This window comes from Scomber scombrus, chromosome 19, assembly GCF_963691925.1.
Source record: "Scomber scombrus chromosome 19, fScoSco1.1, whole genome shotgun sequence".
NCBI lineage: Eukaryota > Metazoa > Chordata > Actinopteri > Scombriformes > Scombridae > Scomber > Scomber scombrus.
The window spans coordinates 21,679,635-21,705,718 of NC_084988.1; the positions used below are offsets into that span (position 1 = coordinate 21,679,635).

The 26,084-nt window shown below is 39.6% G+C and overlaps 1 protein-coding gene across 1 annotated transcript in view; it reads right to left on the reverse strand.

Moving 5' to 3' along the window:
• Positions 1-7,458: 7,458 nt before the first annotated feature.
• Positions 7,459-26,084, reverse strand: part of pdss2 (prenyl (decaprenyl) diphosphate synthase, subunit 2) — a 34,087-nt gene continuing 15,461 nt past the window's right edge. Inside the window, exons 3-8 of the mRNA XM_062440329.1 lie at positions 25,644-25,842; positions 19,443-19,517; positions 13,259-13,432; positions 11,842-11,973; positions 10,295-10,330; positions 7,459-7,890 (exon numbers count right to left, since the gene is read on the reverse strand). Coding sequence (XP_062296313.1) covers positions 7,735-7,890; positions 10,295-10,330; positions 11,842-11,973; positions 13,259-13,432; positions 19,443-19,517; positions 25,644-25,842 — 772 coding nt within the window. The 3' untranslated portion in view covers positions 7,459-7,734. The remainder of the gene's footprint in view (positions 7,891-10,294; positions 10,331-11,841; positions 11,974-13,258; positions 13,433-19,442; positions 19,518-25,643; positions 25,843-26,084) is intronic.

The window sequence follows — 26,084 nt, forward strand, 5'->3', positions numbered from 1 at the left end:
GATGTGTGCTGTTTTCCTGGTATTTACATAGTAAAAACAGCATTCGGTTTTTTTTAATGGGAGTTGGAGGTACTGGGAGCTGTGGTGTTGTACAGTGTGATGGCTGATGGTATGAAGGAGCCCACCAAGCGCTTTGAAGCACAATACTGGATGAGTCAGTTACAGGTTTGGGATTAGAAGTATGTTTTTAGATGATTCTTGAAAGTCTATAGTGGGGAAGAATCAAATAGGGGGAGGAAGACAATTCCACAGTTTTGGGGCAGCAATAGAGAAAACCCTGTCCGCATTGACCTGGATCTGTGGAAAGATAAAAGTCTGGTCAGATTATCACAGTTCTCTGCCAGTGTGATATGGGGACAGGAGTTCTGTAATATACAGCGTAGCAAGTCCATTCAAGGCCTTATAAACAATCATCAGTATTTTAAAATCAATATGTACCTAACAGGCCCCCAAGAATGGGAGTAATGTGTTCCCTCTTTGTTTAATCTTGTCAGAACTCTTGCTGATCAATAATTAATAATTTATCAAACACACATGACTGCATAACAAACTTAATAAAGTTAGATAATATGAAATTATTAAGACATTATGAAATATTTACAGACTTCAAAGTGTTGTCATTTTGGACCATTTTGGGCTCATTTATCCTGACAGTGTCAATTTATTTCATCACATGAGGAGAAGATGCATATTTCAGCTGCTATAAAATCATCTCTGCAGCTCTGAGCTGGTTTCAACAGTTCATTTTGGGGGCTTAAAAGAGTTCATTTTTGCATGACACATACTACTATCCTGACATAAGAGGAGATGCATTCTTCAGCAAATGGAAAAAACACACTTGGTGAAAAAATGTATTGACACTGTAACTTTATTAGGGTAGTGAAGAACAACAATTTTCCTATATGTATCTGTAAAATAAAGTCTAGTGTACATTACTGTGCTATAGTTCATCATAAGACTTAGATTAAATTGTAGTTATGCTGAGAAGTCATGTGAGGGTTTATGATTACTTCCTCAGAAACAAGGCTGGGACAGTTTGTCCATAAAGCTTTAAGACGTTCACATGACTTCATAGTCCTTGATTATGAAACAAACAGTAAGCTATAGTGTAATAACACATACATCAGTAAGTAGCAGAACATGATGTCACAAAATACAACAGCTAATTTATGCAAGACGTTTCCTCAGTAGTCATTATTCCATCACAATACAACATGTGAAAAACAGGAGTACCTGACGAAACTTCTTTTAAAAGAAAATATGTGAAATTATAAAATTTTATAGTAGTTTTTTAATGCGTATAACTGCATTTATACAGTACTGATTCAGATCTGACAGCATCATCAGCGACCCCTTTACACTCTCCAGAAGTGGTTTACACAAAACCCATATTATATGGGCAACATCGCCCTCAAGTGGAAAGAGACTGAAACAATCTCTGAATGAACAGATGTTTGCACAGGAACAATCTGCCACCCTGGAGTCTGTATGTAAAGCAAGAGGATATCAAGGTTTTAATGGCACTGACTCACAAATACACACTGAACACCATGAATGCTGTTAAAAAAAAGATTCTCTTATTGTTAGTGATGAGAGTGAAACCTACAGTCATACTCCAACTATACAATTCTTGAAGTTTAAAAAAATCCTAATTCAGTGAAACAATGTCTTGAAAATGTGTGAGCACACAATCAAGATGATACTTTAAGACTTTCCATTAAAATGCTTCTTTGTCACAGTAAAGACTGAATATGTCCTCATCCTCCATGCAGCTGACTCTTACCATAGGCCTATATGCTGTACTATAGCCAATAACTTTTTCCTCTTCTTTTTTTATTGCAGGTTGTGATAAGGTTTGTGTAAGTGGTGTATTTAGTTCACCTTTCTTTCAAAAAAAAGTGTTTAAAACCCTTTTTAATGTTAAAAACCACATAGAAAACTCACCTGGAGATGTCTATGGAATGCAGACTTAACTGCATAGTGAGGAAAGATAACATTTTAGAGTTTTAAATTTGTCAATTTCACCTGAAATCCTGAAGTCAGTGGTGTGTATGTGTGTGTGTGTGCAGAGAAAGCTCTTATCTTAGGGATTTTGGCTGTTCATCCAGCTCGGCTACAAATGGCAGCTGGCGGTGTGTACATCAATAGTTATAGTATCATATTACATCCCTATATCCAAATATTAGAAGGTCAAAACTTTAAAATATGCATCGCTGTGAAATATTCACAACAAGGAGCTGGTGGAAAGTGAAAGCAACACAATGAAATGATTAATAAGAGAAGTCCTACACCACCTTGTTGCAGACAGAGGAAAATTTAGATTTTAAGTGGCAGCAGCCATTAAGCAGAGCTGGTAAACTGGTTTTCTCTGATGAACAGAGATTTCAGTCAGCTAAGGGTGAACAGAAGACCTCACACTGCCATAATTTCATCTTAATCATTGGCTATTTCATGCACATACTAGCACCCAATGTTCTGTCGCCAGCCACAAATATGTCGATACAGAGATGATATAACAAGACAACGTGTGGCTGGTGTGCTACTCATTATTCGACTAATGAGCTGTCTCCATGGCAGTCTGATCTGTCAGCCAATGAAGCGAGCAGGCCCTGTGCAGGGGGAAGCACGGCCCAGGGTCAGCCAGGCGACGGCTTGCTACGAGGGGCCGGCGAGCGGCACTTAACACCGGGAAGAGCTCGTTAAAGTGTCATTTTTGGCCAATATGCTCGTCTGTGTAGAGGAGGCCAATCAGCCATACTGTTCCCATCGCAGGAGAATGACTTTCATCCATCACCGTCAGCTATATGATGATATTAGCAGGTGTTTACTGATGGGCCATTCACAAGAAGACAAATGGAGACTCTAATATCACTCCATACTCATTCAGTCAGTCATTTTACATACTGGATTATTCCTAAAAGGGTCAAAAGAGCTGATGAATCTATCCCAGCATGCACGTTGGAGGGGAGGCAGGGAAACACCACAGTTAAGGGTTTAAACAGCAGCATGAAATTAAAGTGGTGCACATATATGAGACTCTGACCTGTATGTCTTTGTACTGTTGGGACTTGACATCCATGAAGAGAAAATGTGGTGACCAAAAAAGCAAAGATTATTAGACCACTGTTAACAGTAAAACCTACAAAAAATATCATTGTTTTAAACAAATAATATGGCATTCTTCTGATATTGAATGGTGGAGCTTTTTGGCTTTTCTAATAGCTTGTGTTACTCCTGATAGGTTCCTCACTGACCAAAGCTTCATAAAAACTTAAAAATCCGCAAAGAAATGTGATTATTTTTACTCATTGTAAATGTTATTATATATATGGTACCACTTTCTAGTTAGAAATCATTCAAAAGGATAAGTTTCAATTGCCAACTTGTGAAAAATCCCTTTGGCATGCATTTATCCTCTTTATTTAGTAATAATGCAGTAATAAGTGATAGGTTAAAACCTGTGGTGAGTCTGTTTCTGTTGGGAAAAAGCAGGTTCTGTTATTCTCATTGCTTCAGAAACCTGGGCGCCCATTTACAGTTTGTGCACACATGGTGAAATATCCTCTGACTTTTTCAGTATTTTCACTTTATTTTAACTTTGGTTTTTGTTTTCCATCTTATGTACAAATGTATGTTCATTGTATGTCTTTTTGTGATGTGAAGCACTTGGTGCATGTTATTTCTTTTGTTTTAAAGCTCTGTGAGCTGCATTATTTTTGTATACTACTGCTATACAAATTAAGTTATGAATGTTGGTAATCCATTAATAAAGGGTCATGAGTTTCTCACTTTCAACATAAAGTCATCAAGTCTGTAGTTATAAATGTTAATAGGTAATTAATAGTTTAAAAAACAACAACAATAATCAATCCAAAGTGCAGTTGATGAGTTAATAATGTTAATACATGGATTTCACTGTTCCTGATGAAGGAGGATAAATACCAGCCAAAGGGATTTAGGCTGATATTGACTTGGCAAACATTTGCTATTATTTATGATCTGCACACTATTAAAAATATGTATTAACTATTAATAAAAATATTGATTGCAATGTAGTGTATACGAAAGAATTCTTAATTTAAAGGATTTTTTAATGGTTTCCTACAGCATTTCATAGGTGGGCCAACCCACTCTAAAGAAATGTTATTAGTCTGTGTTTTAATGAAGAGATGTATTATCCTATAATGGTTTGTAAGGCTCTTTTCACCCAGTAAAGCCTAAATTGCTGAGTTGCAAAACAAAACCCTGTTCTTTTTTCACATAAGACTAGTCAAATCTGCAGAATCCCCACATAAAACAGCTTCAGAAGACAATGTTTGGTATTGGTTAAACCCCAATTTCCATTTTTCTGCATATTCCACAGAACAGACACAGTATCTCTTCTGTCAGAATCGCAGGTTTGGTGTGGCTCTCTGTCCCCAGCGTCCACACTGTGTGGTGTGTGTGTATGTAATGGAATCCGTTGGACTATGCTGACCGACTCTCTCCACTGGACCCTGCTGTAATTACACCACTCTTCGTCTGGACCGGGCACACTAGACCTGCTGTTACCCACTTCATGTTTTGCACAGTGTTGCCAACTCTTGCTTTCATGATACCCAAGACTCTCCAACTGAAAAAGCTGTAAGCAAACACAGTTTAAGGTTTCTGCTCTATCCTTCCTTATTTTGCTCTGTATTTGGACTACGCACGAGTTATCAAAAAGATTAATGCTGGCAGTAGAAATGTTATCGGGGCAGGAAAAAGGGTATGGTTTCTGTTCTACATTAAACATTTAGCTTTACCACTGGAGGAACTCTGTTTTCCTCTTGAAGATGAAAACAAAAAGAACTCATCCCATCAAATCCACTTTTACAGTGCCCGGTTGATTTCTACTGGAAGCGTCGACGCAACACTTTCATTGCTTAGGCCAGACCTCATCTTTTGAAAAAGTTTTGTTTAGTAACTGTATTTGTCATTCTGGCATTGCCCCAGCTTCCTTCCTTGTTTGGTCCTTTTAACTTTCCATGTAACTTTCCTCATGTCTCCTCACGGCAAGGATAAATATTTCATGAAGAGCCTGAGGCTTTCCCTGGCACACTCAGTACCTCACTGTACCCAGGAAGCCCAACCAGCGGAAACCAAAAACAGTAAAGGAAGTGGACGTACAATCCAGCAACAGACAGGAGCTTGTTTTTTGAAATAGTTCACTCCACATCACCACCTCTTGCACTTCAACCCCACCTTCTTCTACCCCTCCCTCCATGTCATCCAGTTGTCTGTTTCTTCTGCCTGTCTTCCTCCTCTGCTCATCCATTTTTCACCTTAAGTTGCCTCCATCTCCACCAACCCTTCTGCCGCGTGCTTTTCAAAATCTTACCGACTGTCGTGTCTGATCGGATAAATATCACTAACAAGTAAACAAGAGACTTGGAAAAAATTGCAACACTCCCAGTGAAGCTTTGTATGTTGAGTTACGAAGACTAGAGCTAACATTTGGTTTGCATGGTGCAACTTGAACAGTAGTCTGTGCAACTGCAAAGTTAACTGAGTCTTTCATAGGGGAACTATCACATAACAAAACTATGAGTCTAGAGCCATGCTAGCTGCTCAGTGAGACTGTATTTGGGCAAACAGGCACAAAACCATTCCTACACTGAAGTTAAGCAGGTATACAGTTGCCATGCACATTTCACTGTCTTAATTTAGCGTGTTAGCATTTAACACTAAGTACACTTGTGGGAATGGGAATGTCATTAGTTTTGCAGGTATTTGGTCAGAAATCAATGGAGGAGTAAACAGTTTGACCTGCTGGTGGTGCTAGATGAAAAGTCATTAGGATTCATCATCTGGGAACAATGAGTGCCTTCACAAAACTTCATGGCATTCCTTTCCAGTGTAGTTGTTGAGATGTTTTAGTCTGGCCAAAAGGTGGTGGACTGAACAACAGACTGATGCTGCCATCCATGAAACCACGCCACTAGCATAGCCACGATTTGGGGTTATTTTTAGTGAAGAGTAAATAAGTATTATAAGTATTAAGTATGTTTAGTATTAGTAGTAAGTATTAAGTGTAAAAGTCTAAAACCTGAATGCCTAAAGACTGACTTTGCAGAGATAAACCCCAACCCTAATCCTAATCCTATCACATAGTTGAGCCGTTCTTGATTTAATAAGAATTACTAGGATAGTCGAATAGGGCTATTTGCTGTCTACCAACCCTAACTAAGCACAACACAACTGATTGTCTCAAACACACTGATAAGGAAAGACATTCCACCAGTTAACATTTGACAAAGCACACCTGTCCATTGAAAACCATCATCACCATCCAGGTTTGCAAAGCTGCCATCAAAGCAAACAGTGGCTACTAAAACTTTTTCATTTACTACATTAATCCATATGTGTTATTTTGTAGTTTTGATGTGTTCAGTGTAAAAAGTAGTTCAAATAAAGAAAATCCCTTGAATGAGTAGTACTTGCACACAGGTACTTCTGTCCCATGATCCCTGCTTACACCAACCTTCTTCATGCAAATTCAAAGCCTTAAGAAGATGTTTTGATGTGGCAGAAGCACATGCGCGTCTCTGGACCTACACAGAATCCTCTTTGTTAGCAGTGTAGCCCCCGTCCTCTTTTTTCCTAATGCAGTCTCCTGTGCTCTGTCCTTCAGGTGTGGCCTGGATGTGACAGACAGCTGCCAGTGGTGGCCTGGTTTCACACCTTGGCTGCCCCCCCCCTCCGCAGACAGCAGCCAGGGAAACCACAGGCCACCAGGCTGGCGCCAGCCTGTACGGCTTAGAGCAGGGCAGCCGGCCCAATCAATACCTCTGCATTTCCTGTCCATTTGCTCAGGTCTCTTCATTAATAATTACTGCTTGGCGGAGCTTCAATGCGCTCGCTGGCTGGGCCAAGGGGAGAGGCTGTGTGACCTTTCCCCACCCCTGGGTTGACTGGGATCACATACACAGGCACGGGGACAGACATAATAAGGCAACATAGATGACATTACTCCTGATTCATGCCGTTTCCCTCTCTGTGGACACAATATCACGCCAAACTCAATTAAAAAAAGGACTTTTTTTTTTTTTTTTTTTTACAGCTGTGCTTATCAGCAGAGGTACATACTTGGTAGAACACGACTTTAAGACATTTTTACAACTGGTTTGGAGCTGCCCCCACTACACCCAGCAGGGAGGGCACAAGAACGAGCAGGTGAACAGATTCTAAAAAAAATTACATTTTGTTAGAAAATATGCTCTGGGTGCATCGTTTGCCATTCAGGGAACATTTTCCAGATGACAATAACAATTCCTCAAAACATCTTAAATTACGTTCTGCCTGGTATGTGCCTTTGCTGATAAGCAAGGTAACAATGAAGTGCCAGGTTTTAAAATGCAGCTTGGCATGATATTTTCTCCATGCAGGAGGGAAAGGGTATGTATCAGAGCCAACACAACGCATGACATGATGCTGAAGTAATGTGTTTTTATTTCTTTTATTTAATGATGACCATTTATGGACACTGCCATTGCATTTCTGATGCACACTGCCATCCAGAGTAGAGCTGAACCATTTCTCCAGACATAAGCCAGCACCTGGCTCATAAGAAGTTCATTTGTCTCTCAAGTGTCAGCTGTTCAGTGGGTCTCGTCATGTTGCCTCTGCACACAAAGACACTCCAGTGTGTGTGTGTGTGTGAGAGTGAGTGTGTGTGTGCACATGTGTGTGTGCACATGTGTGTGTGAGTCCAGGTCAAAATTTGGTGATGGCGGAGGCAATGTTCTCCAAGGCGGATCGAGCCTCGGAGGAGGGGAAAGCCTGGATGGCCTCCAGAGCCTTGTTGCCATGGTAACAGCACAAGTCCACTGCTGAGCTCACGCCTTTCTCCGACTTAACCGCTGCCAAAAGCTGTCGGGGGATGAAAACACACATTAGTTTGTCACGTTTGTGTCACTCCTGTTACTATCCAGCTGTCAACACAACAAACTGTAAGGAGCCACAGAAAGTTAGCTTAAAGTACAGCAGCAAAAGCCTTTCTTTGTCATGACAGAAAAGCCGTTGTATAACAGCATTTCTACATTTGCATGCTGCCCCTGGTACTACTGGAGGCATCTTACCACATTTAACTAGAAAAGGGAAACATTTCAGACTCATTAGTGTGAGTTATATTTTTAAAAAGTTGGCAGGTCCTCTTTGACCATGAGCAGGAAAATAATCTGAATTGTATGTCTCTGTATGTTGTACTTATATACTGTAACTCACAGCTCTCCTGTCTTTTAAGTAGGCTAATATTGCACCAGATCACAGGACTGGCTGCTATTGAAGTCTGAACTTTAGTCCAGGTTATAAACTGCAAAACACTGACACTAAAATGTCTTTCCCCTCAACAATATTAATGATTTTTTATATCAGCGGTTCTTTATATATTGCCTTGTTTCAGCTACAATATATAATTTTTGTTTTCGTGTCGCTTAAAAAATAAAATTTAGGTTCATTGAAGTGTGTGTGCTAGGTCAGGGACCCACACACACACACACACACACACACACACACACACACACACACACACACACACACACACACACACACACACACACACACACACACACACACACACACACACACACACACACACACACACACACAAATATGAGGATGTGGCAAAACATCAAGTTAAATGAAGTGTGAATGAAGAGTGAATTTAGGGGCGTCTCCTTGTGCCTTACTGCTGGTGTGTTGGGACATCTTTTTGCTGAGGGCATTTTACCTCATGAATTCTGCAGGTGGAACGCCCCGAAGGCCTTCCTTCTTAAACAAAAAAACACCCAAAAAAAACACCTGCAGGTGTCACACTCGGCTTCACCCTGGCTATTTATTTATTTACAAACATTTTTTTCCACTCTCATTACTCACCACTTTATAAAATACACCTTTTTGTTCTGCAGTTACTTATCGTTCTCTTCATTGTTTACATTTTAGGAACCTCATAAGTTGTACTTGCACATCGGCCTCCACTTGCTCCTTCTGTCCCTGCTGCCTCACATCTCATCCTGTGCATTCTCATCTCATTAATATCCATAAGGCACTGCTTATGAGGACAAGTTATAAACGCTCTAAAAATCAGCAAAAATAACATAATTACTAAAATATTACCAAAGACAAATTTCCACTATGGTGGACAATAAAGTTTTATTCTATTCTACTTCGCTTGTATTATATGTTATTTTTTTATTATGATTTATTCTCTATTAATGGGATTATGATCATTCTTGGGTCTGTATGGGACTCTGTCAATGCATCTCTGTATGTCTCTGTTGTTTCTTATGTTTAACTTTAATTCTTTAAAAAGTAAAGTCACAAAAATATACATATTTTACCTTTTTCAGTGAAGACATTTTTTGCTGACTTGAAGATTCAGATGTTTACCACAATAAATGAAGCTGACATTTGTGTCTAAATTGAAATCTTCACGCTAAAGTGAGTCATCTTTACTTCTGTTGTGTGGTCAGATTTTGTTAAATAGCCAAAATGATCAATTTTACAGCTGGCTCAGCTGTTTGTAAGATGAGAAAACATGAGTTTATGTAAGTAGTCTGTAGTTAATGGGATGAAAGCATATGCTAAATCATGTGGATAATTTGTAGATGCCAGTTCCTCTAATTATTTCTCTATTAGTTTCCATTTTTGTCATTTTTGAGCTGAATCAAAGCAAAGTTTCACGCTTGTGAGCCAAAGGTCTTTCTTTTTCCTTCCCAAAAAATGTCATCCCTCGCTCAGTTTTGCTTTCAGCTTTCCCTCCTCGTGTCCCGTCATCTCTCCTTCCCTTCAAAACTTCTCCCTGTGTCCCCTTTTCGGCAGGTCTGCTGAAGGAGATTCTCTCACAATGCCACTGTCTCAGAGCCTCGGTGTCTCCTCCACAAATAGGCCTTGGTAACTAATCCTTCCTGCTCTGGTTTCAGACAGGACTAGATAACACCCCCCCCTCTCTCTCCCCAACAACACCACATCAGACCCCTCCTCTGTAGCTCTGTAGCAGACTCTTCTTGCACCCCTATCGGTCCCCTTCTTCCTTCACACATTGACTTTGGAAAGCTCATTTCCCAACTTTGGTATAGGTTACAGTGAAAAGACATCCTGTTTCTCTTTGATAGGCCTGTCAGATACAGTGCCAATGAGAAAACAGCTGAATACAAGATACAACTATCAACAATACAGTGATTGTACTAATTTGTTCCAGATTTTGCATTACCAATATGATGCTTGTTTAACTTGTTTCACATTTTGTACACTTCAATAAATAAACTGGGCTTACCTTTGAGTAATTGAGCTGGTTTCTCTGTGTTCTGGCCTTGAGAAGAAGAGAGAGAAGACAACCAGAATTCAAAGATCCTCTTAAAATCATAAAACAGCTTTTTATTGACTTTTAAGCTGCTATTTTTTGATAAAACAATCAAAGATCAGCATGTTTTGGGGTTAATGTCTTTAAAGTGCTCAATTTACAAAATCTTGGTAAACATCATTCATTTAAAACCTCAACAAATATCTCATAAATGATTTTTCTTTCATTTAAAAAATTCTTCCTGAATGAATGATTGAGAGAGGTGCAAGTCATGATAAAATAATTGAAAAAAAATCTACCTCAACTAGTTTCAAAGCCATCTATTCATTCACTCCAAACCTTGTAGAGCTTATTTAATTTTCTTAAATGAAAATTTTGAAGCCCTGCTGCCTTAAAGGAATAATTTGGGAAATACGGTTATTCAATTTCTGGCGGAGAGTTAGATCAATGGCTGCGTTTATGTAGCGCTTTCATCCAAAGTGCTTTACAATCATTCTGCTACTCTATCACCCATTCACACACACACACACACACACACACACACACACACACACACACACACACACACACACACACACACACACACACACACACACACACACACACACACACACACACACACACACACACACACACACACACACACACACACACACACACACTGATGGCGGGAAGATACGTGTAGAGTGCTGGAGCAACAATTGGGAGCAATTTGAGGTTCACTATTTTGCCCAAGGACACTTCATCATGTAGACTGAAGGAGTCAGGGATAGAACCACGGACCTTCTAATTAGTGGACGACCTTCTCTTGCTCCTGAGCCACAGTCGCCCCCAAATTCAAATAAGTACCCGTCTCATATGTTTCTGTTACATATGAAGCTGAAACCATGAGGAAACAGTTAGCCTGGCTCAGTCTGGAGCTGCCAGCACCTCTACAGCTCGCTAATCAACATGTTGTATCTTGTTTGTTTAATCAAGAAAAAGTCTGGTACTTACCCTTCTGTAAAAAAGGAAATTGCTGTTTTTACACTTAAACTTTTTACCCATGAGTGAACCAAATGAGATACAGTACAACATGTTAATTAGAGGTGCTGACAAGTGGATTTTGTTACGTTAGGTGAGAGATAGGCCAGCCATTTTCCCATTTATAGTCTTTATTCTAAGCCTTATATTTAAAAAGGCAGATATAAGAATGGTATCAATTTTTTCATCTAAGTCTAAGCAAGAAAGTGAATATGTATATTTCCAAAATGTGAAACTATGCCTTTAAATATGGAGGTTAACCTTAGGTGCTCATGGTTGATCACAAAAAAAAATCCTCAAGCAGAGTAGTGACAAAAATGTAAAACTTTGTGAGTGAATGATTACATACAGCACATTGACTTGACATTTATGAGCTAAGACCTCTGCTCATTTTATACATGTAGCGCAGCAAAGATTACCGGCCACTTTCAGACTCTGTTCCATATAAAAATAAAGAGGTGTTGTTGCGGTGATGCCATGGATCATCCTCACTGTACCTGCTCCAGCTGCTGATGCCACCTCTCCTGGCCGATGATCTGACGGTGGAAAACCACCGGGGCGGCGCTGAAACTGAACGGCGACGACTCTCCCATGCTGCTCTTCACAAACGGCTGCAGGTCAGAGTTGAGCTGCGGATAAGGAGAGCACGTTTGTCAATCGTGGCTGACGTCCGAATCCGTACCTTCAAGGCAGCAATTAAACTGACCCAAGTGGTGAGAACATGAACTGGGCGAGCCTGCGTTGTGCTAACCTACACTCTGAGTGACCTTGTTAATGAGGAGCATGATGAACAGTGTGATGAAACGCACAGCTAGGATGGTTCTCCTTCAAAGACCTCATTCTGTTTCATCCCATGCTGAGATGCCCTGTAGCTGCTGAGGCCTGCAGACAGGCAGCTACAGGGCGCCACAGCAGGAGTGGATGCACTAATACGGCACTGTGAGTGGGATAATTATCAATGACTTTTAGACTGCAAACTTTTGACCCGCTCGACCTCTTTCTGCCATTTATTTAGTGCTGCAATAACTTTGCTAACCTTGCTCTACTTAGGCCAGCTGTACGACTCTACACCAACACATTGTCACTTACACCCGACACATTCATAAAATTAGACAAATGACCACTACATGCCTGTCAAGTTAACACGACTGAAATTTGTGAGCAACCCCCCCCCCCCCACACACACACACACACTGCTGCATTATCATTACATACCATGTAACATTTCATTTCTTGGTGCGAATCAACCATTTTTTATTTCACACTGTTGTATGTTTCTCTGATGTGAAAATAATAAGACAAATAATCACAATCATCATGTAATGGACTTGTATGGTAGTCTTCAAAAACAGGATAATAATATTAAAAATCATCCTTTGATTGTCTGAACAGTAGAGAAAGAAAGTGCAATGGTCAAGTTTAAATTATAGATGAATTACAAAGACCCTTATTAAAGCCCCTGAAAATAGCTCTGAATCAAAGTCAGTAGGGAAAAACATTATATATTATTATTTTTTTAAAATGGGAGTGTTTGGTCAGATCTGCCCTGACATTTTGATTTCAATGTTGCTAAAGGGTGATTGGTTTACAGAAATACGTGACATCACGTTTTTCCAACTGAGTGCCGCCCACTTCAAACCAGTGAGAAAAGCAAGGACAAAACACAAAAACAGAAATGTCTTATGCCTGTTCTTCCTCTGTCAGAAAAATGTGTGTCCATGTAAGACCCTTTTTTTCTCATAGTAAGAAGCGGAATAAGAAAATATGATTTCAGGACCGTTAAACCAAACCATTCAACTGTGATTATTTCAGAAAGTAGCCCACTGGTGAGGCAGTTGACCCTTATTGATTTACCCTCCTCAGACCAACATTCACATGTATTTGGTGCTTGGCGGGTGGGGCGTTCAGACTCACCTTGTGGCCCAGAGAGAGGTGTTTGCCGTACTTGTAGGCAAGTCTTTGGGACTCCTTGTCGTGTTTGGCGAGCTCCATCGCAGCTTGACAGCTCTTGGCCAGCAGCGCCCCGTGAGACAGGAACGTCTGCTCCTCCCATGTCGCCATGTCGACGCCATCGGTGAGAATATTCTCCTGTGGAGCAAACACAGCGCAGGTCTGAGCTCTCACTGCTTATACTGTACAACTTCAAAGTTCCCACAAAGCACCTCAGAACTCCTCAATCAAAACAGCCCCTCTCTCTGCTCTGTGAATTTATTTCAGTGTGTAATTGGCTGTGCACAAGAGAGAGTAACAGGGCATTAAACACAGCTTTCCCCACAAGCTCTTCAGTTATTTGGAGCGAAAGGAAGTTGGGAGAGGGACACAGGCAGAGCAGGAAAGACACTCTTGTGACTCCATAAACACTTTTCCTTATATACAAAATACTGGGAATTCTGGGTTAAATTTGGCTGATACAGCAGTTGGTTGGCAAATATACAATAAAGTTAAATAGACCATATTTGGACATATTTAGAAATATTTGAATTTGGTGTGCTATAATGGAAAAGTTCTGATAACAGAGCACAATTTCCATTGCAATAACTGGACACACGTTGTCCAGATGTTCAGGCCTGTGCAGATTAAAGTTGTCTGGGGGTTTATGAATGCAACGGAGGATTGGGTCATTTTAAATGCCACATAACAGTATAAAACTGGTGTCACTTAATGTTATATTATCCAGTTAAAAGGAGCAAGTTCCTGGCTAAACTGAAAAAAGAGAAAAGGCCCAAAAAGGACATTAAATTAAAATGCTTTAGTTTTCAAGGGACAAAGAGGGAAAATATGTACTAGTTAAAGGGAACTAGAAAACAAAGTGGTCAATGTGCATGCCAAAAAAACGTGCCACACGTTTTTTTCAAAACTCAGTTTGACATTATTGCTGAAGATATTTCAATATGTGGCAGGGGCTTTAATGTAGGCATGAATCATTACTTTAATACAAAAAGCCTCAAGAAAAACAAGATACATCTGTCCAAGCTAATTAACACATCTGTTCAGGAAATTGGACTAATAGATGTTTGAGAACTCCCCCCCCTAGTGAGGGACAGCACACACTATTCAGTACCTTCTGTCTACTCCAGGATTGAGTAGTTTTCAGTGCGTACTGGTGAAAGTCATAGAGTGTAAAATCAGGGTAGCAGATGTATCAGACTGCAATACAATCAGCTTGACCATACACCTGAATAGCAGAATAATTAATACTGTGTGGAAGCTCAATGCGGGTATTTTGAATAATAAAGCAAATGTGGAACAGATAAGAGAATACATAAAATGTTATATAGGAGAGAATGATAATGGGGATGTGGACCCTATAATACTGTGGGATGCTATGAGGGCAGTTATTCATAGAAAGCTGATTGCTCTGATAACAACACACACACACACACACACACACACACACACACACACACACACACACACACACACACACACACACACACACACACACACACACACAAAATCTCAACAAATGAAGTAAACAAGGGGGGGGGGGGGGGGGGGTGGTAGGTGAGATCCTCAGGGGAGATATAGAAAAAAAGGGCAAGATTTGTAAAGCAGACTTATTATGAATCAGGTCATAAAGCAACTAGCCCTCTGGCCAGACGCCTGCAGAAACAGCAGGCCTCTAATGTAATTCATAAAATAACGGACCCTCAAACCAACCAATTATTACATGAACCAGATGTGATAGAAAGGATATTTGAGTACTATGAGTTATTTGATTCCAAACCACCATCAGCTGCCGGAAGAACAAAGAAGTTTTCTTAACACACTCGACCTGCCATCTATTGGTGAAATGCAGAATAGTTATGTCACAATTTACAGTTAAAGAGCTGGAAGCTGCTAATCAGTAGACTAAACGCCAGTAAATCAGCAGGCAGTGATTGTTTCAATTAAAATGGTATACGGCCTTTAAGAAGGAGGTAACATCTCTGCTTTTGTCCTGTTTTAAATGGACCCTTAAAGAGAGCTCCCCTATCATCGAAGGTAGCAATTATTACCATTTTACCTAAGGAAGGCAAAGACAAAGAACAACGTAAAAGGTTTAGGTTAATCTCACCTTTAAATGTAGACTATTAACCTCAGTTACTTGCAAAAAGATGTGAGACTCTCTTACCAGACCTGATCAATGAAGATCAAAATGGATTTATAAGGGGACGTCTAACACAATATTAGAAAAAGCAAGGATACAAGTATATGGTTGTGGTTAATTTGGATACAGAAAGAGTGTTTGATCGTGTTAGTTGGGTATTCTTATATGAAGTACTTAAGAGATTTAGTTCGGATGATGAAAATGTGATTGAGTATATTAAAACTATCTATCATGAGTCTACAGCTGGGATTAAGGTCAATGAAAACCTGTCTAACTGGATTCAGTTGGAGAGAGGTTCAAGACAGGTCTGTTGTCTTTCTCCTACTCTCTTTGCTTTATATGCTGAATCTGTCAATACAGCGGGGAAAGAAAATACATGTATCATTGGACATTTTGCAGATGATGTCATTATTTTTCTTGAACAACCAGATATATATATATCCCAAACCTAATGAACCTATTTGAAACATATGGACACTACTCCGGGTATAAAGAGAATATAACAAAAACACAAATTCTTTCATTTAATTATTCTCCATCCCAACAAATCAGAGATGCATATAATCTGAAATGTAATTCTTTCTTGGTATAACTATAACCAAAATGTTTTCCAACATGTTTGAAACAGAATCAGGCTGCAATTTGCTGGACGGGTGGTGGGGATTTCCCCCCCTCTGGTCTATATATCCCTGCCTCTGCTCTGGGTTATTTTTATACCCAGTGGGGACAAAACTGTATCGCCCTCATAGTGATTTATGTTGCTTCACTCACAGACCATGTAAGATATCTAAAATATAAATAGCCTAATAAAAATAGCCTATTTAAAAAAATCTAAAGCACTGCAACATGAGAACAGTCATTAGTGTAGACAACATTAAAATCAGAAGCTGACTTTTACTGTCAACACTGACAATAAAGACAACGTCTAGGCTACGTGATGACGCAGTAAATGGATCCGGGTTTGCCTCCCTCCCTGCTCGGAGATTTGCAGAGATGCGGGTGAAAGACGGACGACACACTGCAGATGACCCCTCCATGGGAAAGCAGAAAAAGAAGACATCTTCATCACAGCAGACAGTTTTCTTAGTCTGACAAGTAGGCATAAACTGTCACATACTTATTTTTCTGATGACAGTGCGTTGTGTTGTTGCATGTTGTGATTCTTTTTTTAATTCAATACTGAAGTTTGCAGCACATTGAGCTGAATTAAACAGCGACTTGCAAGAATGACATTAAGTGTATTGACACGTCTTGCCGATATCCACGGTACTGAAAGGAGTGTTTTGGGTAAATAACATTTAACCTTTGGTTTTGTTGTATATGATCACACCTCCTATATGTCCACATGGGGAAAGGATAAGGCATGAACAGGACATCACATTGCTGAGAGTGGAAATACTGTGCTACTTGATGAATTAAAATGTTTAAAAATGGATTGAAACATTCCTGCAAATACAGTGGTCAAGTTCAAATTTTAAAAATAAAAAATAGCAAGTAATAGCCTTATAGACTTCATAGTCTATACAGGTCCATTGTGTTCTGATTTATTTTCATGAATAAAACATTTTCAAAAACATCCTCCCTCCTGATTTTTTCACAAATCACGCCCTGTAACTAATTATAACAAAACTGATGAAAACATCCAAAAAGATGTTGAAAGGTGGTTTACCCTCCCTTTAGGCTTCAGTGTCAGAATACATATGGTTAACATTAATATTCTCCTATATTTATTCCACTATTTCCCAATTAATGTTTCCCAAACCAATTCATAGTCTGTCATAGTCTATTTTTACGCAGCTCAACTCAGATCTCTTGACTGTTGGTGTCGACCTTACTATGAGTCTCGATGGAAAGAAATGGAAAGGGAGGCACAGGGTTACAATACCCACATCTTTGAGACCCATATCCTTGTGGAAGACCAATATTTGATAGAGTCTTTAAGACATATTATGGATCCAATAGTAGCATTTACATTAGAAATATGATATTTGGTAACGAAAAAATACAAATGAAAGAGAGGGGTTCACACACTCAAGTGGTCTGCATCTTAATCAAAGTTGAATCCATCTGTGCATGATTCAATATTAAAAGAATGAGCACAAAAAGGTATGACGGCTCAGTGTAGTTTCAGAAAACGGTGAATTCATGAGCTTCCAAGATTTAAATGCAAGATATGGTCTCAAAAACAGACTTTTTTTTAGATACTTGCAGTTAAAGGTGCAGTCTGTACAATTTAGTTACCTCTAGTGGAATGGACTTGGCAGAAATGGAAGTTAAAGGTAATATTTATAAGTGTATTTAAATGAAGGAGAATCGTTGTGTTTTCGTTACTTTAAAATGAGTCCCTTGCCGTATATCATACAGTATATGGGTTCTCTTCCATGGAAGAACATGTTGCACCGCCATGTTTCTACAGTAGCCCAAAATGGACAGACCAAACACCGGCTCTTGAGAGGGCATTTTGTGTCTTTCTGAGAGTTTCACAGGGACCACAACTTCTCGTACACACTAGGAAAGGGAGGGGAGGTGTATTCTCTTGGTTGCAATCTTCAAGCTCACTGCTAGATGTCACTAAATCCTACACACTGGTCCTTTAAGAGACTACTTTACAAAAGAAATAAAGTCAGAACCAGATGCAACTTCAAATAATGTGACCGGGGTGATTGTGGATGCATACAAAAAGAAAAGGCCTCGGGTCATTTCTGCTTTCTATCAAGCTTTGGGGTGATTGTGGATGCAGACAGAGAGAGGGGCCTCAGGTCATCTCTGCTTTCTACCAAGCTTTGGGAGGAAGCAACGCTCTACATAAAAGCAAAATGGAAAGCAGAGTTAAAGATTCAAATAACAGAGGAAGCACTGTATTAAATGTGTGTGACACGATGTATATCCACAAGCTCACTAGTATGGAGGGAATTCTGTTGGGAGAATTTAACTCGCTTTCTCATAACACCCAAAATAAAAAGCAGGCAACTTTCTGCACAACAACACTGTTAAGAGGCTGTGTGGGAGCGTGGAGGCAGACCACTCGCATATTTCCTGGGAATTGTACAAAGATAAATATATATTGGGAAAATGTTAATGCAGTTTTTAAAAATATTTTGGGGTTTGTAATCCCAAATTCCTCTCTTGTGATGTATCTTGGGAACATTGAAGATGTCGTGATGAGGGAAAAAGTTTTACTTGCAGCAAGTAAGAAAGTTGGAACCAGATAATAGCTTTATGTAAATATTCCAAAACAGGAACAGTGACTGGAAATTATCCAAGACATTTTTGTTGAGAAAGTTGACTTACCTTTTACCTTTCAAAGAGAATACATTTAAAAAGAAGTACCTGATAAAAATGTGTGAAAACTCAATAAAAACCTGAGAAGGAAAAAAAGTGTCATATATATATATAAATATGAAGTGTCATTTTCATAAGGGGCTCATCTTTACAATTCACCAGAACAACTGGACACTGTAATTTTCAGCTGCAGATGAATACATCTTTCCTATTCTAGTGAATATTTACAGCACCAGGATCATGTATGTAACTGTGTGGCTCATTGTGTTGAAATGTTTTTGGATAACAATGGAGCTCTTGGCACACATAAATAAGAAATATGAGGCTTTGGATACCGAGCAATGTTTAACTATTAGTTGTGGTCTTTTCAAGGGATTTGTTGACAATAAAAACAATATATCACATCGCTGGTTATCCTATAAAAAAATATATCAGTTTTTGAATTTGTCTTGAATCTTTCTTTTTCAATGTATATCTATATGTAAATCACATCCCATTACTTTATGTACAAAATCTGCTATTCATTTGAATTTGCCTTTATTATTGACCTGAGGTCACTCATATTGTATCGCTCATTCAAATTGAGTCCACCCAACTTTAAAGGACCATTTCCTGTTATTTTCTTGGAAACGATGCTGATTCCTTTCATGAACTCTTACAGATTTTTTGACTCTGCACTCGGCACCACATCAAAGAAGATCGATAGAAGGAAAATAAATGTTTTACCTCTGTGTTATTGGAATTCTCGTAGTAGATTCCTTGAACTAAATCACCAATGGCACTGGAGATCAGTTCAACAACCTGTCAAACAGAAAAACACCAAAAAACATCAGACATTTGGGCTCAAATATCAAATATCAAGCCTCAAGCATTAACAGGACCTCAGAATTGCATATTTAGACACGTTCTTTAAAACTATGGGATAGAAACAGGTAGAAGGGTTGCCAGCTGATCATCGTTTAAGCCATATACTACAGATCTGATCTGCCCAACAATCAACATGTATTGCTGATGTGTCCTTGGGCTCGGGCACTGAACCGATAACCCTCTTCTTCATTATAATCACTCTGGATAACGGCATCGATTAATCCTAAAATGTAGATGTAAATGAGGTAGATCAAAACTGACGCGCCAATTGCTTCATCCGTGACGTTTGTAATTAAAAACCACAATTTCCCCTGATTGAGGCACCCGCAAACCGCGCTCTCAGCTGAGCAGCTGGTTTGGTGAATAAATCGGAGGCGAGAGTGGGGTTGGAACCTGGTGAACTGCTGCAAACTCAGCTGCTCATTATTAGGCTGTGGGGGGAGCGCCTGTTGATTTCATAAAGGAGGTTCAGGCTCGGCTTCATTCATTATACTTTGTATTTATAGCGATGTCCAGTTGAGATGCTTCAACAGAGCCGGATCGGGTGTCTGTGCGATTTTGAGGGGCTGAAATTGAGCTGAAAGGCAGATGGTGGGACGAAATAAGATGGTGTCCAGAGAGCAGAGGGGTTAACAAGATTTTGGAGCAACGATCGGACATTGTGATGTGGTCAGGCATTTCTCTCCTATTCCTCCAATCCACAAGTTACTTGAAGGTTTATTTCCCTTTATGCCTCTAAGTGTGGCTGATTTGTATATTAATCTATTGATATTTCAAGTATTTGTACATTTTTAAATGTCTGCAGAAGGGACACAATAAGAGGAGTAAGGACATAAAAGAAAATGGGTTTAAAGCTGTTGGGGAAGATGGGAACTAACCAGTACACGTTAAGCTTTTGGGAAACAGACATCAGAGAATATTTAACTTCCTACTTTAACAATAAAAATATTGAAAAGGAGTGACAGCTTAATAAAAAACTAAAAATATGTCACATTGTCTCTTTCGGTAAAGCCTTGTGGAGGCCTGTGATTTGTTTGTTTAAGACTGCAGTTGCCCGTTTCCTCTTACAGGGGGCATGCATGACTACATTTTAGCTTCCAGAAACACTACCAGCCCCCCTTATCAACCTTCAGAGATGAGAGGCTGCATCTTTTCAGGTGAATATCTGATGAATGAGTACAAATCTTAAGTCGATCTGTCCGTCCTTCATTCACAATCACCGAACAACGCGGGCAGAGAACTCGATGCCATGTCTGTACAGTTCAGATGAATGAGGTTAAATTTAGAGCTCCTTCAGCTCATCCCAGACATCCTTGGTTCATCAGAAAAGTCTGGTGACGCTGGCTGCTCCGTCAGCCTCGCAGTGCCCTTTGGGTAACTGAATCCGCTGGGGGAAAATATTCAGGAAACCAGAGCTTCGCCCACAGACCTGGAAGGACAATGTGCCTACAGTATTACCAGATGTGGTGTCTCTGCCTGCCTTGGGAAGTGGGGGCCAGTGGGGGTCTTTTTTTGGAAAGTATCAGATAAGCTCTCCCTCTGCCTCCCCCTTACTCCATTCCCAAATCCAGCCAGATCGTGTTTTGCCGACAGGTCTGCGAGGGGGAAGAAACCGGAGCTCCACAGGCGAGATTACTTTACAGTTTATACAAGTAGCGGCATAGGTTTCCTCTCAAGGCCACGACACACAATCTCCATCGCACTCACTGCCTTAAAAGAAAAAAGAAAAAAGAAAAAAAAAAAGATTGCTTTATGAGAAAAACTTAGAAAGCTCCAAGAATTACTCATCTGTCACCCTGTGTAATAAGACGATATGGTACAGTGACCACACACAGGCTGCAAGAAAACGGAGACAATTCACTGTTAAGGAGACTGTGACATGTTCTTTATACTAGAGTAGAACACTCAGTTTCAGACACTTTGACGCTGTTACAAGGCTATAAATATCGGTTAATTAGTAGATGCTAATGAGGGAAAATTAAATCTTATACAGCCTTTACTGTATTTGCCTAAGGGTAAGTTTAAAACTGCAACAATATATTTGTGTTCATCTTTTTTCATCTTGAAGCTGAACCAGTTTGGATGCAGTTTGAAAATCACAACTACTCTCCATTTCCATTCCTAGTTACTAGTATGTATAACGTCTCTGATGCTAAGTTTGCAAATGTTGCGTTAATCTGTACAGAGAAACACTTTGATTTTGCGTTAATACCACACCTCCTCTGGCTCTGTTTTAATCACCTGCCTCATTGCCAACCGATGTTTTCACACAGTCTCAGTAAATCCACCAAAACCCCCATTGAAACCATTAGAATGCAACATCACTGTGCCACCAGGAGATGAAACGTGTCTTCATCTCACCAGTAGACACGGTCGACAGTAAAAAATGTTTTAAAGAAAAGGAAGAAAACACCATATGAACAGTAATATGACACAGTAAAAATAGAGAATGCAACCCAAATCCTGTGTGCAAAAGTTAATATAATGAAATTTCCTGGCATGAGGATAAAGTTGGCGCTGTCTGTCCGTTATATTGACTGCATTTGATAAAAAGTATCACGTATATATCATTTTGTTCACCAGAAGTGTTTAGTGGTGTTGTCCAGAAGTTATTCACTCAAGTTCAGAGTGGAGGGGATATATTATACAGAGCATATCCAGTGATTTTTTTTGTTGGTGACCTACAATTTTCCCCCTAATCAACATATTTTTGTGCGCCACACTCGTTTGCCCTCCATCAAGCTGATTTACACTTCTTCCAGAGCATTTTGACCTACTTCGAAACCCCTTAATTTTCTAATGAGAAATAATCTGACTGGCTTTCTTGCATATGGCATCAACATAGTCTGCGAAATTCAGTTTGTTGTTGTATTATGTGGCAGTGATGTTGGACGGCAATGGATCTGCATGGTTTAAAGTGAATTCCTTTGTTTTTATCAGTAGTTAAACCAGGAAGCTACATCCACACTATTCTGGAGATAAACTCTTAAACAAAAAGTATCAACTCAACATCTACTTACTTGTCCATATCATATCATCTTTATCAGCAGATGTTGCTTTCTCAGTTGTCATGGAACTGTAGTTTGCAATGACAAATCTATGCTGGCTTAAAAACTGAAAAGCAGTTGACGGTTCTGTCAGCTGATGAAGGCGGTAGATGGTAGATAGCTCAAGAACAAGTAAGTGGACCTTGAGTTGAGATTGTTTTGTCAACTGCTGTCTCCAAATTCAAGAATGAAAGTGGGTTTTAATGTAGCATAATAACGAGATTTCTCAAGATTTTGATGTTTTTTAGAATCAAATGTGACTTAAACGGTTAGTTCTCTTTTATCTTCAACAATATATACAATTTAACTGCTGTATGCTTTGTTCGGGTTAAATTAATAAGGATGGTTTATGACTAAAAGCACAAACTCGCAAATGGGAGGTTAAGAAAACAGGATTTCGCTAAACCTAAAATCCAGCCAGGTCGAAACTTTGATCAAAACCAATCCCATTCTTGTAACTTTATCTAAGCATGATGGACTCATCAGTGCTGCTCGCCATAATATAATTTCCCTTGTGTTCATACCACTGGAACACACATGAAAAACAGCTGAATATGAGCATAAGTGCATTCTGTGGTTTGCCCTGGGTTCATTTTGTTTTGCTAACCTTTTCGAACATGAGTAACTGCTGGCTATCATGTGTCCTTATTACCTTTAAAAACTTCCACTTTGGGGGCCGTTTCCTGTGGTTGCTTCAGATTACTTTCATGCTCCTAATGAACAGCATCGCAGGTTTGTTAGGAGAACAAGAAAAAAAAAAAGCCGCTGTGCAATCATTTGTTCGAGGCATTGTTCTCATCTTGAAAATGAGCCAAACTGAAGGAAAAGATGCTCCAAAACTTGATTAAACCAATGCAAAGTTGCTTGGCGTGATTGTACAGTTAATGAAATTAAATCATCATTAGCTCAAGTCATCAGCAGATCTGCCTTCATTTCATTCTAAGTGTGTTTTTTTCCCCCATCTTCCAGAGAAACAAAAGTATGAGTTCCATTACAGTAATTTGTAGCTTGGCCACAGTGTGACAATTATCTCTCATCATCCTGATGCAGTGACAAATCCTAATGAAAGCCAATTAGCACAGCAAAGGAAAAGCCACACCTTTAAAATTATGTTTCATTCATAAAGGGAATGCTGATTTCTTAGAACCTCTGAAATGTTTCCTACAGAAGAAGCTCCATGGATACGACTTCTGTCATATTTTTTGGTCGGGTTTCGTTTGGCTGCCGTACAACAGACATAAACCCAGACTGTGTGCGCTGAATACGAAACGGCAAGGAAGGTGATAAGGGCTGGTCTGGCTGATGGCACACGGGGAGGGGAGACGGTTATTTTGATCCACTCAAGCGACCGCATTCTGACGGAGCGGTGTGGTGACAGATTCTGTCAGCGAGGGGTTACCAGGCGACGTAGCAGATATGATATGTGGTGCACTTACGAGACCACCTCCACACATACGTCCAAAACTGAAAACTCAATAAGAGGGATTCCCGTGGTGTACGAATCAATGGAGTCTCCTGACCACATTCTCCAACATACAAAACAAGCCGTAGGTCATCAAATACCTGAGCTTTTATCTAACTGACTGAGGGAAGATTCTGAGATGTGTGCTGTGAGAAAGGACAAGTGATGTTGTTTTAAGAGACACCAGGTACTTGGTATTAGCAGTCATATTCATCATGGCTGAACAGAGCTCCACCACACCATGACATCTTAAGAAAAGCCTTCAGAGCTTAGGCTACACCTTTGATTCCTAATCTTCCTGCCTTGTGATCTTAGCAGAACAGCGTCTTCGTGGGACCCCTCGTCAAAGGTTTTCTGAGTCTGGTTCAACAAAAGACAGATTTTCTCCTCTCAAACCATTTCATTTAATTCTTCTTAGAGGTTTCAAGAGGTAGAACTGCAGTATTTCCCAAAAATATAGCAAAGTTTGTTTTTTTTTAAGTCAGAATAATACTCATCATTTTGTGTTGTATATATGTTATCTTTCACCTTGTTATAGCCTGATAATCACACTGAATTACCATTTTGTTTCACTTCATTCATGGACATTGTGTTCATGTTCGCTGACTCCCGATTGGTAGGGGGGCAGAGGTTATGTTGTTTTATTCTGCCTTAACCAATCAGAATTATAAAAAAAATAAATATTCAAATTTAAGAAGTAAGAAACAGATAATTTTGCCATTTTTTCTAAAAAATGACTCAAGACAGTTAATTGATTATCGAAGTCATTGGCAATTACATTTCTATTGATTGCCTAGTGAATTAATCGACTAATCGTTGCAGCTCTAAATCAAAGAAATATGTTGATATCAGAGTTATTTCTGTAAGCCTGTGTCAATGCCATCCACACTATGTCACAATTTTCCTGTTGCTGTTTTCAATGAATGTATCTATTTAAGAAAACGAAGTCCTGCATTCTCAATCTTGTCTACTAAGCTCTGATTTCTCTGGGTGGTGACTCAATACTCTTGAACCAGGCTAACCTTGTTAGAAGAATTAATTCCACATTTTGAGAAGTTGACTTACTGACCTTCATGCTGAGAGTTAGATGAGAAGAACAAAAAACACTCCAATATCTTTGGGTAAAATATAAGGCTAAGTCAGCGATACACTGCTACATGCTACAGCGATTCAGATCAAATTAAAAAACATGAGGATATTACAGATTACAATTTTAATGTTGTTTTACTAAAGGGAGCAGTAGGCTGAACTGCAGGTATTCCGCTCTGGATAAAAGAAGTAGAATATGTCTAAAATCACTAATATTACATACATTTGATGATCAGTTGAAATCCTGCTAGATATAATGATTGCAACTGGGAGATGTCAGAGTTTGGATGTGATGCGAGCGAGAGAAAAAAGACGTAGTGATGAAGACTGACACTGATATGTGGAGCTGCAAGGGCCGCTGGGAGCGCCTATTAAGGCAGCAGTGATTCTCATTAATACCACTGATGTCAGGTCAGATATTTCTCAGGGGTACAGTTTGTTTCTGACAGACAGACAAGGTACCTTAGTGTTATCCAACTGGGCCAGTCCGGTACAAGCATTGGCTAGCAGGAAGTCCCCACTGAGGACAGCCATCTTATTCCCAAACTGCATATCCTTCAGCGGGCCGTCTGAAACCGTCCACTCTTTCAGATCGACGATCCCGCGATGCACCAGGAACGCCGTGTGGATCAACTCTGTGATTTCTGCCAGATTCCGCTGGCTACGAAACAGGAGATGGAAAAACATAATAGGGATCAATTAAAAAGATCACAGCTTTTTATTAATCAACAGCTTGTAAGGCTGGCGTTCCAGAGGCTTCACAATTAGAGAGCTTTTTATTGTCTTCATGCTTGAGAAACACAGTGGCATATTGAGTCTGGAAACTTATTCAGAGCGTCACGTACAGGTGTTCTTAACACAAAAGAATCAGTCAAAACAAAGAATGTGTAGGGGCTTTATTTC